Source organism: Eubalaena glacialis, chromosome 1, assembly GCF_028564815.1.
Source record: "Eubalaena glacialis isolate mEubGla1 chromosome 1, mEubGla1.1.hap2.+ XY, whole genome shotgun sequence".
Taxonomy (NCBI): Eukaryota; Metazoa; Chordata; class Mammalia; order Artiodactyla; family Balaenidae; genus Eubalaena; species Eubalaena glacialis.
In genome coordinates, this window is record NC_083716.1 from 222060256 (window position 1) to 222073955 (window position 13700).

Below are 13700 nucleotides of genomic sequence, written 5' to 3' on the forward strand. Positions count from 1 at the left end.
ATTAATTAATTAAATAAAATTAAAAAAAAAAGCACAGACTCTTTTTGCTACCACTGTATCTCTGGCATCTGGAACAGTGCTTGGCACATAGCAGACACTCAATAAATATTTGTTGAAGGAATGAAGAGTATTGATTACCTCTCATTTTATAACTTAGATACATTAACATGCTCTCAAAAAATCTCAGTCTCTTTACTCTGTTTTACATAAGACCCCTCCCACTGCCTGCCTTTAGGATAATTTTCTTTCCAGAATTAGTGTTGTCTAGGTTGTCTCTGAGATGTCCAACTTCAAAGACCAGTTGGGAGAAGTTGGAGTGCTAGCAGAAGACTTTTGGGCCCAGTGGGCCCCAAATCCATTCATCTGGATAATAATTCCTGAGGTCTATGGCTTCATGGATCAACCCAGGGTAGACTGGGCTTCCTTACCTTTGAAGCGTTGGTTGGCTGTGTCTTCTCTCCAGGCATCTTGGCCTCTTAGTTCCAGGTAGGAGAGAGAAGACTTCAGTCCATAGCCAAAACCAGAGTTAACCATCTTAATATTCTGGGTCACACCCTTGTATGCTGTGGTGAGAAGGGCTCTGGAGAAAGCCCCAACCTCAGGATAACTCTCTCACCATTTGCCACATTGACTGAAAATTCACATTAGCATCTTCTTCCTGGATAGGGTTGCTAGAAAAAAATTCTTTTATTTGCTAAATTTAGCATTCCTATTCCTGGTCACGGTGCTGGCTGGAAGTGTGACTGGAGAGAGGTAATGTGGTTTCCAGGCAGCATTAGGGTCCATTTGAGGTTAGTGGTCATGCATTTGAAGTCAGATCAGTCAGTATGGTTCTGGGTTTTTCTACAGCCACTGTTTAGCTGGGTCAGTGCAGGCACAGAACTGGTGAAGAAATGGATTTAACCAGGGTTGTGGTTTAGTCAAACGAGGAAACTGAAGCTAGACGGAGGTGAGGGAGTTGAAGGATATGCAAGGGAGTAATGACCACTGACCATAGAATTTTTTTTTTTTTTTTTGGCTGCATTGGGTCTTCGTTGCTGCGCATGGGCTTTTCTCTAGTTGCGGTGAGTGGGGGCTACTCTTCGTTGCAGTGCGCGGGCTTCTCATTGTCATGGCTTCTCTTGTTGCAGAGCACGGGCTCTAGGCATGTGGGCTTCAGTAGTTGTGGCACACGGGCTCAGCAGTTGTGGCTCGTGGGCTCTAGAGTGCAGGCTCAGTAGTTGTGGCACATGGGCTTAGTTGCTCCGCGGCATGTGGGAATCTTCCCAGACCAGGGCTCGAACCCGTGTCCCCTGCATTGGCAGGCGGATTGTTAACCACTGCGTCACGAGGGAAGCCCCATAGAATTTAGGATGGGAAGAAAGAAAATAAAAACGCAGCAGGGGGGCTTCCCACATGCCGCAGAGCAGCTAAGCCTGTGCACCACAACTACTGAGCCGGCGCTCTAGAGCCCACGAGCCAAAACTACTGAAGCCCGCGTACCTAGAGCCCATGCTCCACAACAAGAGAAGCCACTGCAATGAGAAGCCCACGCACCGCAACGAAGTGTAGCCCCCACTCACCGCAAGTAGAGAAAGCCTGCGAGCAGCAATGAAGACCCAACGCAGCCAAAAATAAAATAAATAAAAATAAATAAATTTATTAAAAAAAAAAAAAACGCAGCAGGGGGATGAGGGACATCGAAAACTCTGCCATGTGGAAAGGGGAGAGTCACTGAGCCTGAGTCCCAGAAGAATCTTAATTCCACCACTAATTAACTCCCACGTGACCTTGGGCAAAACACAAGAGGCTGCAATTTCCTTTTCTTCCTCTGGGAGTGGAGGCCTCACCTTGCTTACCTCACAAAGTTGTTGAGGGACTCAAAGGAGATAAGGGGTGAAGCTGCCTTAATAACTACAGAGCAGGATACAAATGTGAGAGAGTAACATTTTTATCTCATAATTTTGTCCAAGGCCATATGGTGACTCCTGTGGGGAAATAAGGCCAGGCTGGAACAGCAAAGACTTGGATTGGAATAGGGAGAGACACTTAGGAATAGCCCTGAAGATGCTCAGCATCTTGCTTTGCCTGTGGAGAACAACAGCAATTCTGGACTAAACATGTAAGAAAGTTTATCTTGCTTAATCTCACAATACTACCTCTCCCCATTCTGCAGATGAGAAAACTGAGGCAAAGGAAGTTAGTTAAGTGCTAGAGATGGGGCTAACCTGAGCTCTAGTTCCCTCTGTTCTGTGATATTCTGAGTTTCCACCCAGAAGGCCCTGAGTTGACCTCTTGCCCTAGGACTCATCATTTCTGGTCCACTGCAGACTTTTCTTAGCCCCGCCTACTCCTCTTCCAATCCTCACCAACCTTGGGAGTGAGGGCGATGCTGGAGCTCAGGGGGCTTGACTTCTAAATCCCCTCTCACCTGTGAGGGTCAGGCTGCACCACCAGGAAATGGAGTTGTGTGACTGAGCAACAGACACCGTGTACCCAGCGACCTGGATACCTGTGTGGGGCTACCAGCAGGCCCCTCCTCTGCCTGCCCCATCTTGCTCCCCCGCTTAGGCCCAGGCCCAGCGCCTGCCGGCTGCACGGTAACCACGTCAACAGGCCTGCCTCTTGGGGCCGTTTCTAACAACGTTCCCGCCCCCCATCTCCCCGAGAGCAGACCAGAGAGGATAAGGAGGCCGGCAGCTGTGGATCCGTCACAGACCTGTCCCTGCCTTCCATCTTGCAGCAGACAGACAGACAGATGACCCCAGCCAGCCCCCAGCCAGGCAGCATGGTAAGCAGAGGTGGGGCTGAGCGTGCAAATGAGGGTCCCATGGTCCGGGTGTTCATGGGGTTACAGCGTGTGGGCAGGTCAGGTGGGGGAGAGGGAGAGAAGCTTCCAGATGTGAGTGCAGCCCCCCAGATGTGCTGGTATGTTCAGGGGATAGAGAGGGACAGGCCATGGTAACTAGGACATGGTCTGAGTCTGAGGGGCTGCTGAAGGGCTCTGAATTTAGGGGTAGGCGGAGTGGGGTAAGCAGGACAGGGGCAGAAAGTGCAGGCACTTTCCTACAAACCTTGGGCCCCTGCTGGCCTCTGGTCCCACCTCCCGGCTGTAAGGACACATCCTCATAGTCCTGTCCTTCTGCTGTGCCTTGGTCTGACCCCTCATTTCAGCTACATATCAGTGGGGAGAGGGAGGGTGCTGTGTATGGGCCTCATTTGATATCTTTTACCCGGCTCCCCGACAGGCAGGATAGAAGGGCAGTTAGGAGTGTGGTTGGACCCAGACTGTCCCCTCTCCGAATATTCCTGGTTTTGCTGGTGACTTTGAGCAAGTAGTGTGACCTCTCTGAGAGTCAGTAAAATAGGATAATAAAAACACCTACCTAAGGGGGTTGTTGTGAAGATTAAAGGAGATAGTGTATGTGAAGCGCTAAGCACAGTGCCTGGCACCTAATTAATGCTTAATATACAGAACTAAACAACCTAATGACAAAGCCTGCTGAGTGTGAGATTATACTATTTTCACTGGCAAGAAAAGGGAATGGGAGCAGCTGAGGTGGGGTTTGAGGCCAAGTCTGTGTGATTCCAGGGGCTGAGTTCTTTGCCCAAACCCAGAGTGAGGGGCATCGTTTCCAGCGACTCCGGCATACCCCAGGTCAGACACACCTTGCGTGGGCCAGCAGCTGTGTGAGCCAGGACAGGGTCTGGCTTTGTGCACAGAGCCTGGGCAGGCGCTGAGGTGCAGCAGCGGGTGCTGGCCCTGCCAGCCAGGTGATTGGTGAGCTGAGTCAGCCCTCCCTCCTGGACCTGGGGATTTCTGGAGTCCTTTGTCCCTAAATCCCTCCCAGCTTAATTCATTACTTCCTCTTACTATGACCCCCGGGGTTGGGGGATGGGGAATTGGTAAGGGGGTCCAACAGGTATGGCACACCCTACTCTGTGTCGTCCAATGAGCCAGGCAACTTACACGCATTCTTTCATCTGCAGAGTGATTCTAGGAGGGGCTCTTGTTATCGCCCCACTTCACCAGGGGAAGACGCCCACAGAGAGGCAAGTGGGGGAGTAATGGGGCTGGGATACAGATGGTCTATGTATTAATCCCAGTCATCTAAAAATCATAAAAAGTCAAGGCCCTTGTGTCATATTTACAAAGTCAGAGAAGTGTAAAATTTATGGATAAAGCATCGTCATTAAAAAATTATGAAATATTTCAGACATGGGAAAAGGTATGAAGAATAATATAATGAACACCTGCTGCTCAGCTTAAGAATAGAATCCTTCTCCGAATGCATTCACCTCCCTCCTCTAACATTATTCCAAATTGGGTGCTAATATGTTCCCTTGCTTTCTTTATTTCTGTAATACATTCCAAGAATATATAGCAAATATAAAAATTTATCTCTAAATGATGCATACAAGTTAAAGATTTATATAAATGGTATTGTATTATGATTCTTCTTAATTTGCTTTTTTTCCATTAAGAATTTTGGGAGGTAAGATTCTTTTTTTTAAAAATTAATTAATTAATTAATTTTATTTTTGGCTGTGTTGGGTCTTTGTTGCTGTGCGCGGGCTTTCTCTAGTTGCGGTGAGCGGGGGCTACTCTTTGTTGCGGTGCACGGGCTTCTCATTGTCATGGCTTCTCTTGTTGCGGAGCACGGGCTCTAGGCGTGCAGGCTTCAGTAGTTGTGGCACGTGGGCTCAGTAGTTGGGGCTTGCGGGCTCTAGAGGTCAGGCTCAGTAGTTGTGGCTCACGGGCTTAGTTGCTCCGCAGCATGTGGGATCTTCCCGGGCCAGGGCTCGAACCTGTGTCCCTTGCATTGGCAGGCAGATTCTTAACCACTGCGCCACCAGGGAAGCCCAAGATTCTTCCTTGTATTCATCCACGTCCACTTCTGAATCACTCTTTATTCATTTTCTCCTGTTGAAGGACATTTAATTGGCTTCCATCGCTGTGGTACTGTGACTGTTCTTGCACCTGTTTTCTGGTGTACCTATGTGAGAATTTCTCTAGAGCAAGAGCATCTTCAGCTTTCCTAGATGTTGCCAGATCACTCTCCAAAAAAGATGCATCACTTTGGGCTTCTAGCAGCAGTGTGAGAATTCTCATTTCTCTACATCCTCCACATGATTAAGCCTTAAAGCTTGGGGAAATTTGATGGATGTGTGTGCTTGTTTTGCTGTTAAGGTCTGCCGTAAATACTTCTCAAGCAGGAAGAAACATTCTGGGATCCTACTTACCACACTGTCACATATCTGTTATCGTATGAAACGCTCCCTTCCCCAGACAGAGAGTTTCTTAAGCGCAGGGACTGGGTATTAGGTGTTATGTATCCCCAGTCTCCACCCAGTGTCAGGCAGATAATGGAGGCTCAATACATGATGAAGCAAGAGGGTCAAGTCTTTTTGATGCTCATGGGGCTCCCCAGGAAGGGCAATGACCTTTCTCTTTTTCTAGGACCAAGCAGGTTACCCCAGTCCTGCTTCAGGGGCCAAGAACTCTTTGACCAGCCTTGAGTCATGTGAGGAAGAACTTTCTTCCCAGCCCTTCATCACTCCAGAACCACGCACACCCAAGAGGAAAGAACAGCACACACACATCCAATCCAGGCCCACTTTCCCCTTCCTTGCTGGCATTTCTAGCTGTAACACGAATCCAGAGTTCTTTCTGCTTTTCTAAACCTCATCCTTGTCCCTGACCCCTGAAACCTCACTTGGATCTTGTTTTCCTTACTAATGGCCCCTAATTTCTTTCTGGACATGGGTGGGTTGCCTATCATGCTCTGTCAGACTTGTCTGAGCCCCTCAGTGTTCCTCAAGATGCTTAGTCACTGAGCAAAGACTTTATAATCTTAGAACTGGTCACATCTTCTGCTTCCCCTGAGGGTTTTGCCCCCCACCACTGCCCCCCACCCCCGGGACACGGGGCACGGAGAGCAGAGTCCAGGAACTCTTGCTCTCAGCCAGAGAACCACTCAAGGAAGGAAGGCAGGAATCGTGTCCAGGCATGATACGCTTCTCTCTGCCCTTTGTCCACTCAGCGTGAGTGTATCTCAGTCCACGTGGGGCAGGCTGGAGTGCAGACTGGCAATGCCTGCTGGGAGCTCTGCTGCTTGGAACATGGGATCCAACCAGATGGGCAGATGCCCAGCGACAAGACAATCGGGGGAGGGGATGACTCCTTCAACACCTTCTTTAGTGAAACTGGGGCTGGAAAACATGTGCCCCGGGTGGTGTTTGTGGATCTGGAGCCCACTGTGATCGGTGAGTGATGACCAGCCCCTGCCACGGCCTTGTCCCAGGTACCACAGCAAGTCTTTCTCCATAATTGGAGAGCACTGGTTTGTCGTCCCCAGTTGCTTCAGCGAATCAGAACTCCAGCTCTGCTGTCACTCAGCTCCAGAGTCTCAAGGTCACTCCACATCCCCTTCCTTTTCGTTGAAGTACACTTAAAGTCAAGGGCAATAACAGCAGCCTGAATGGGGCTCCTCTAGGGTAGAACTTCGGGCCTGGTGACCCCACCCCTTCTGGGTACCCTGGGGCTCCAGGAGCCAGGCTGCAAGGGGAGGGGGACCGAAAATTCTGCCCATTGCAGATGAGGTTGGGACGGGCACGTACCGCCAGCTCTTCCATCCAGAGCAGCTCTTCACCGGCAAGGAAGATGCTGCCAATAACTATGCCCATGGCCACTGCACCATCGGAAAGGAGCTCATCAACCCGGTGCTGGACCGGATTCGGAAGCTGGTGAGAGAAGAGCTGAGGGCTGGGGAGGGGGGAATCTGGATTCCTGTTGTGAAGTGGTCTGGAGACCAAAAGGGGGAAGGGCAGCCTCCATCCTTGGGAGAGTCTCCTGGACAAGAATTAAACACACAGGATCAGGACTAGTGAGGAGGGGAGGCAGAGTGTGGGCTCCAGCCTGGAGCTGGGTGTCCCTTTTATCTGCTATAGTAAGTGGCCCGATGCTGGGCAGAGTGGCTGCCAGTTGATAGGCTGCCTGGCCAAGATATGAGCACCCATAAACAGTCCCAGAATGTCACCTTGTATTGTAGGTATGTGGGCAGAAGGCCCTGTGAAAAACAGAGATCCAAACAATACCAGCTCAAGGCTCTCTGATCAACTTCGGCCTCCAGCAAGGATGGGGATCAGGTTCCTGGGTTGTTAATCTCAGGAAGGAAGCCCTCCAGAAACATCTGGTTAGATCAGGGGGCACGGGTAGGAAGCCGGGTGGAGTGGGCAAGTTATGATGACAAAAATGACCATGGCACAAGAGTCAAGAGAGCTGTCTGTGGAAGGCTTCAGGAGGTTTGAGAGAGGAAGAGAGACAAGGAGGAGAGAGTGGGACCTCCTTATCAGGGTCTATTTTGTGCCCTTGGAAAGGCCTTCCAAGGATTTTATGAAACTTTTGGGGAAATCTCAAATAGCACATGCTGGTTCTTTGCTGTTGGTCAGCTGTGCTTCACATCCCATGTTTCTCTTCGCCTTCACTTTCTAGGCTGACCAGTGCACAGGACTCCAAGGATTCCTCATCTTCCACAGCTTTGGAGGGGGCACTGGCTCTGGCTTCACCTCACTCCTGATGGAGCGGCTCTCTGTTGACTATGGCAAGAAATCCAAGCTGGAGTTCTCCATCTACCCAGCCCCACAGGTGTCCACAGCCGTGGTGGAGCCCTATAACTCCATCCTGACCACCCACACCACCCTGGAGCACTCAGACTGTGCCTTCATGGTGGACAATGAAGCCATCTATGACATCTGCCGCCGTAACCTAGACATCGAGCGCCCGACTTACACCAACCTCAACCGCCTCATCAGCCAAATCGTCTCCTCCATCACGGCCTCCCTGCGCTTCGACGGGGCCCTCAACGTGGACCTGACAGAGTTCCAGACCAACCTGGTGCCCTACCCTCGCATCCACTTCCCCCTGGCCACCTATGCGCCAGTCATCTCTGCAGAGAAAGCCTACCACGAGCAGCTGTCGGTGGCAGAGATCACCAATGCCTGCTTCGAGCCTGCCAACCAGATGGTGAAGTGTGATCCCCGTCACGGCAAGTACATGGCCTGCTGCCTGCTGTACCGTGGAGACGTGGTGCCCAAGGATGTCAACGCCGCCATCGCTGCCATCAAGACCAAGCGCAGTATTCAGTTCGTGGACTGGTGCCCCACGGGCTTCAAGGTTGGCATCAACTACCAGCCCCCCACTGTGGTGCCCGGGGGTGATCTGGCCAAGGTGCAGCGTGCCGTGTGCATGCTGAGCAACACGACCGCCATCGCTGAGGCCTGGGCCCGCCTGGACCACAAGTTCGACCTGATGTATGCCAAGAGGGCGTTTGTGCACTGGTACGTGGGCGAGGGCATGGAGGAGGGTGAGTTCTCCGAGGCCCGGGAGGATATGGCTGCCCTGGGGAAGGATTACGAGGCGATGGGCACGGAGAGTGTGGAGGGGGAGGGAGAAGAGGAGGAGGGGGATGAATACTAGGGGAATCCTTCGTGTCTGTCCTAAATAAAGTGCTATGGCCTTATTGTCTCACAAATGTCTTTTCCTCTTGGGAAAAACCATGGGGGTGGGGGGCTTTTCCTTCATAAGAGATAGGAAGGCTGGTATCTTAGCCTGGGTTCCCCAGAAAGCAGATCTGACTTCAGATTTCATTAATGAGTGCAATTCCAGGGAGCAGAATGGGGGCCGAGGTGGGTAAAGCAGAGAAGGAGGGAGAACTCACCCTAGAGAAGATGTAGCTGGATAAATGGCATCTCAGACCATTCCCTGGGAGAGTGGGCAGGAGGGGAGGTGAGGGTGGGGAATTTCTGCACTGGCTCCATTCTTCCCTTGGTTAAACCTTCGCCTCATCAAACATTAACTTGCCTGTACTTCAGGTTGCACACACTTGGGCTGCAGGGTCAACAGGGAATCCCTGGGCAGGAGGCGAGGCGCTGATAGGTTGTCTGTGTGAAGCTGGTCCGAGCTGCACAGGGCTGCAACAAGAGCCTGGTGAGGCCAGGGGATCTGAAGTAGTGCCTTACGGTAGTCTGATACAGCTGGTCCTCACTAGCCCACCCTCCTGTCTTCTTCATTGTAGAGTGTAGAGAGTCCGGAAGCTGGCATTAAGGCAGAAGTGGTACAGTGGAAGCAACAACGGGGGAATGGGGGTCAAGGGGGAGCTTACCTCCCTGTAATCTCCATCACATTCATCACTTTTTGATAAAAACGAATCACCTTTAAACTATGCCACATGCACAGCTTTAAGCCCCCACTTCCAACCAGGTGGCTGCCCTAAAATCCTTGTATGTGGATTTTCTGCAGCGCCTTCTGGGTTAGGAGGATAACTTAATTATTTAGGAGCCCATTTTGGCTGAATAGCTCAGCTATGTCCTCCAACTCATTTTTTTTTTTTTTTTCTCTGAAAGGACTGAATTTCAAATCTCTGTCCTGTGTCTTTCTATTAACTGGTTTCAAATTTGGGGAAGGAAGAGAGGTTATTTGGGGAGCCTTTCAAACCCCAGAAAAAAAATCGCTGTCATTTATTCAGCACCTACTGTATACTAGGCCCTGCATCCATACGATCTTCTTTAATCCTGAGGTAAACGCAGTTATTGTACACACCCACTGGACTGGAAGCTCCATAGGAACAAGGCCTGTTCTACGCTCAGGACCCAGAATGCTGTCTGACACATAGATTCTCAAATTTGTTAAATAGACTTGTTCAATGAATGCCCATTTTATAGATGTGGCGACTGAGGCTTGGAGAAGTCATGTGACTTGCACAAGGTTACCCAGCTAGTAAGTGGAAGAGTCGGGATTGACACCCAGGTCAGCCTGGGCCAAAGCTTATGCTGCTGCCCTCCCCTTCCTAGGGTGTCCTCCCCTCCTGCCCTCAGCAGACACAGGCACTTCTCCAGATGCCACCTCTTCCGGGCCTGCCAGCTCCGCAGTGCCCAAACAGTGACTCAGGTGCCTCGAAGGCAGGAAGGGGGTGACGCTTGACACTTCCCTGCCCAGGCACTGTGGTGGAGGGCATGTGGGGCGGAGGAGGGACCCAGCTTCCAGGGCTGAACAAGGGCAGAGGTGTCTCTGGGGCCAGGTTTTGGGGTTGTCAGTGTCCTCTAAAAGCCCCCTGCCACTGACATCCAATAGGTGAGGTAAGGGTTTGGGAGAGGCGAGGAGGGAGGGCCCTGAGGAAGGTGAGATCTTTACCACCCAACATGGCTGAGCATCCACAGAGGTGGCCAGGCTCCCCACCTGATGGCTGTACCAGCCAGCCCACCCTGGGCAGCTGGATGGCCACCTCTTCTCTGACCCCATGAGGCCTCCCAGCTACTAACTCTGCAGGCAAGCCCTGGCAGGCCTAGGTTGGACTGGGTGTGGGTGTGGGGAGGTGGCAACCCAGATCTCCATGGGACAGCTGGGAGCGCCACCCAGCCTGGCTCCTGGGGACTCCCTCAGTGCAGGGGAATGCTGTCATCCCTGAGGCTTCTAAAGCCAGGGTATAATTACCTCTTGCAGGCAGACACAAGAGACAGAGCCCCAACCTTGGATTCCACCCAACACATTTACTCCCTCGCCTCTAATGTGTCAGGAGCATGCCTGCCTCCGAAGCTGCATTCCCTCTTTCCGGAATGCCACCTCCCCCTGCTGGCCTCAGTGTTGCCATTTCTTCCAGGTTAGATCACAGTCACCCAGAACCCATCCAGCACTGGAGACCTCTCCCTCATCTAGATTCTCCCTCGTACTGGCTGTCTCTATCACTCATTCAGTACTTGGCATGGACTGCCTTGTACCATAGCACTTAGCTTGTTGCTGATATCCTATTTCCCCAGCTAGATTTAAAAATATTACATTTGACCAGTTACTATGTGCACATGCTTCAGTATTCATAAGGTACCAAAGAGATTTACAAACAGCAAAAATAAGTCACCTTCATTTGTTCCCCTCTTGGCAGCCACCACTGTTCACTTTTTTGGTTAGTACTTCCTTCCAGACATCTATGTATATACTAATGTGTGCACACGCATTTAAATACACTTTGCTCTGCATCTTGTTTTTTTTACTTAACAATAAATCTAGAAGATGGTGCACATCAGTACATATAGATATACCTTATTCTTTTTGGTGACAATATAGTATTCCACAGTACATTGTACCATTGCTTATTTAACCAGTCTGCTATTAATGATATAGTATTTAGGTTGTTTTTAATCTTTTGCTATGAAAAGAATGCTGCAACCCTTGTACATGCTTCTTTGCACATATGTACAACCACAAATTATTAGAATTGACATTACTGGGTCAAAGGCTATACACCTTTAATTTTGATATATACTTCATACTGCTCTCTTTAGAAGTTATATCCAAATACCCCTCCTACTACCAATGTATGAGACCGCCTGTGTCCATACAACATATTACACTTTTTGATCTTTGTCAATCATCCGAGAAGTGAAAGTATTTTGCTGCAGCTTTCCTTTATAATTCTCTTGCTATGAATGATATTGAGCATCTTTTCATGTTTAAAAGCCAGTACTTTCTCTTCTGTGAACTGTCTTGTCTGTGCCCTTCACCCACTTAAAAAACTGCATTGTTTGTCTTTTCTCATAAATTTGTCTGAATTCCTTGTGAACAAAGGAAATTAACCCTTTGCTTGCTAGATGTGTCCCACATAATTTCCCTTGGCTGTCATTTGTCTGTGTCCCAACGAGGTTTTCATCTCCCTGAGTACAGGGACTGAAACTTAAAGCTCTTTGTATTCCTATTCTTAATATAAAACCACATACATGTTAGGGTGCTAGACAAATGTCTGTTGAGATAAGAGAAGTAAAAAGAAAGAGATTTGGAAGATTTTGGAGTGACCTAACCTAATCTATTCCTTCCTCTTATGCCAAGGTCAGTCAGGACTGGAAACAGCAGGAACTAACTCTGGCAAAATAAAAAAAGAAAAGGACCCCCCGACACACACACATATACATACAACACACACACACACACACACACACACACACACAATTAGAGAGACACTGGGTAGCATACAGAATCAATACAAGGGCTGCCAAACAAGTCTCCGCAAACAGGTAGGCACCAAGGGAAGTTGGGCAGCCAGCACCACAGTCAAGGTCAGGGCACAGGACAGCCTGCTTAAAAAGCCCCTGGCCCCTCCACCCACTGCAGTGAGGCCTCCTCTCACCCAGGCATCGAGGCTGACATTTCCTCCTCCAGACACTAGAGGCCACTGCTGGCTCTGCTTGCCACCACTGCAGAAATGAATTCTCAACTGCCCCTGCTTCTCTGTGACTTGCTCCAGATTCAAAGACCCAGTTGGAGCTTCCGACTGGCAGAACATCCGGCTTTTGCCTACACCTTGGAGCCAGGAAGTCTGGGAGAGCAAGTGTCGGGTTTTGTGGCAGGCAGTGGCCTGGCTCCCATCAAAGCCTACGCAATGGGAATTTGCCAGATGTAGGTAGGTAGGAGGCTCAGACTGTGAGCAGCCAGGAAAACTGGACAAACGCACACCAGGCTCTTCTCTCACGTCTGGCTCAAGCCCTTCTCTTTGATGAAGCATTTCTGGGTCACCCAGCCTAAAATATTCTTCTGGATTCACAAAACCAGTATTGCTTGGGCCAGTCATGATGCCAGAGAACTTTTGTACCAAGACCTACTATGTACCATACCTCATTTGACTTTCAAACAGCCCTAGGCGTTACCTGTATTTAGGGAGGAAAAACTGAGTCCTTAGAGGTTTTCTTGTCACACAGTAGTACCAGGTTGCAAACCCAGGTCAGTCTGTTTCCAAAGCCTTGGGGTTTCCCAGTGGTCTATACTGATGGGCTGGTAGTTGGAGCTCTGTGAAGGTAGGGATTGGGCCGCAGTCTTCTTTTTACATCCTGGCAGCATCTACAACATAGAAGATGCTCAATTAATGCTTGTGGATTGGCCTGGATATCAAGCGGGAGCCAGTTCTAGAAGGTTCTCTAACTTTCCCATGAGGCCTGAAGCCAGAAATCACTCTAAGGTGGAAGAGGTCTACTCAGGATCAGTTTGGAAAGAAAAACCTCGAATCTGGGGAACTTCCTCTCCTTTCTTTTCCCCCATATTCCCATTAACCACCCATTAATCCCATTACTCTCCCAAATGTGTCAAAACTGTTAATAACATGTTCCCATCTGTTCATTATTTAATCATCCAATGGATATTTTTGAACCCCACTACTGTCCTGAATACTCTAGTGAGAAAAAAGACATAATCTCTGCCCTGTGGAGTTTGCATCCTAGTGGGGGAGGTGACTGTCAATCAAATAATCAAACAAATAAATGCTCTGACCAGTGTGAGGAAGGTTGCCAAGAGATGCTATGAGAGGCAGGTCTGACCTACTCAGGGAAGTCGGACAGCCTCTTCTGAGGGCCGGGGCTAGAGCAGGGATCTGAAGAAGGGGGAGGATTTAGGCCCAGAGGGGAGTCTGTGAGCCCTTGAAGTGGTGATTTCCTCTGGGTGAGTAATCCTCGGTCATCGAGCCTGTCTTTAGGAAAGCCACAGGGGGGCCAGGGGCCGGGGGGCTTGTTTGTTCGCGAGTGCGTCACTCCTGGATGGAGCCTGCCGCTGTCTCCCAGGTCCTATCTGGGGATGACGTTGTCCTGGTGCTAACCCAAAATAGCCGGCTCCGCCTCCATCTCCCGGCAGCCCCTGCAGCAGCACACACACCCCCCTCCCTCCACCCCCCAAGGTGACAGGCCGA

The 13700-nt window shown here is 50.0% G+C and overlaps 1 protein-coding gene across 1 annotated transcript; it reads left to right on the top strand.

Annotated features, from left to right (window-relative positions):
• The first annotated feature begins 6110 nt into the window (after window positions 1–6110).
• LOC133089517 (tubulin alpha-1D chain-like) lies at window positions 6111–8458 on the top strand. Its single transcript, XM_061187595.1, has 3 exons — window positions 6111–6246; window positions 6578–6726; window positions 7475–8458. Exons 1-3 carry the CDS (start codon window positions 6126–6128, stop codon window positions 8456–8458), a joined length of 1254 nt encoding a protein of 417 aa, XP_061043578.1. The 5' UTR covers window positions 6111–6125.
• The last annotated feature ends 5242 nt before the right edge of the window (window positions 8459–13700 follow it).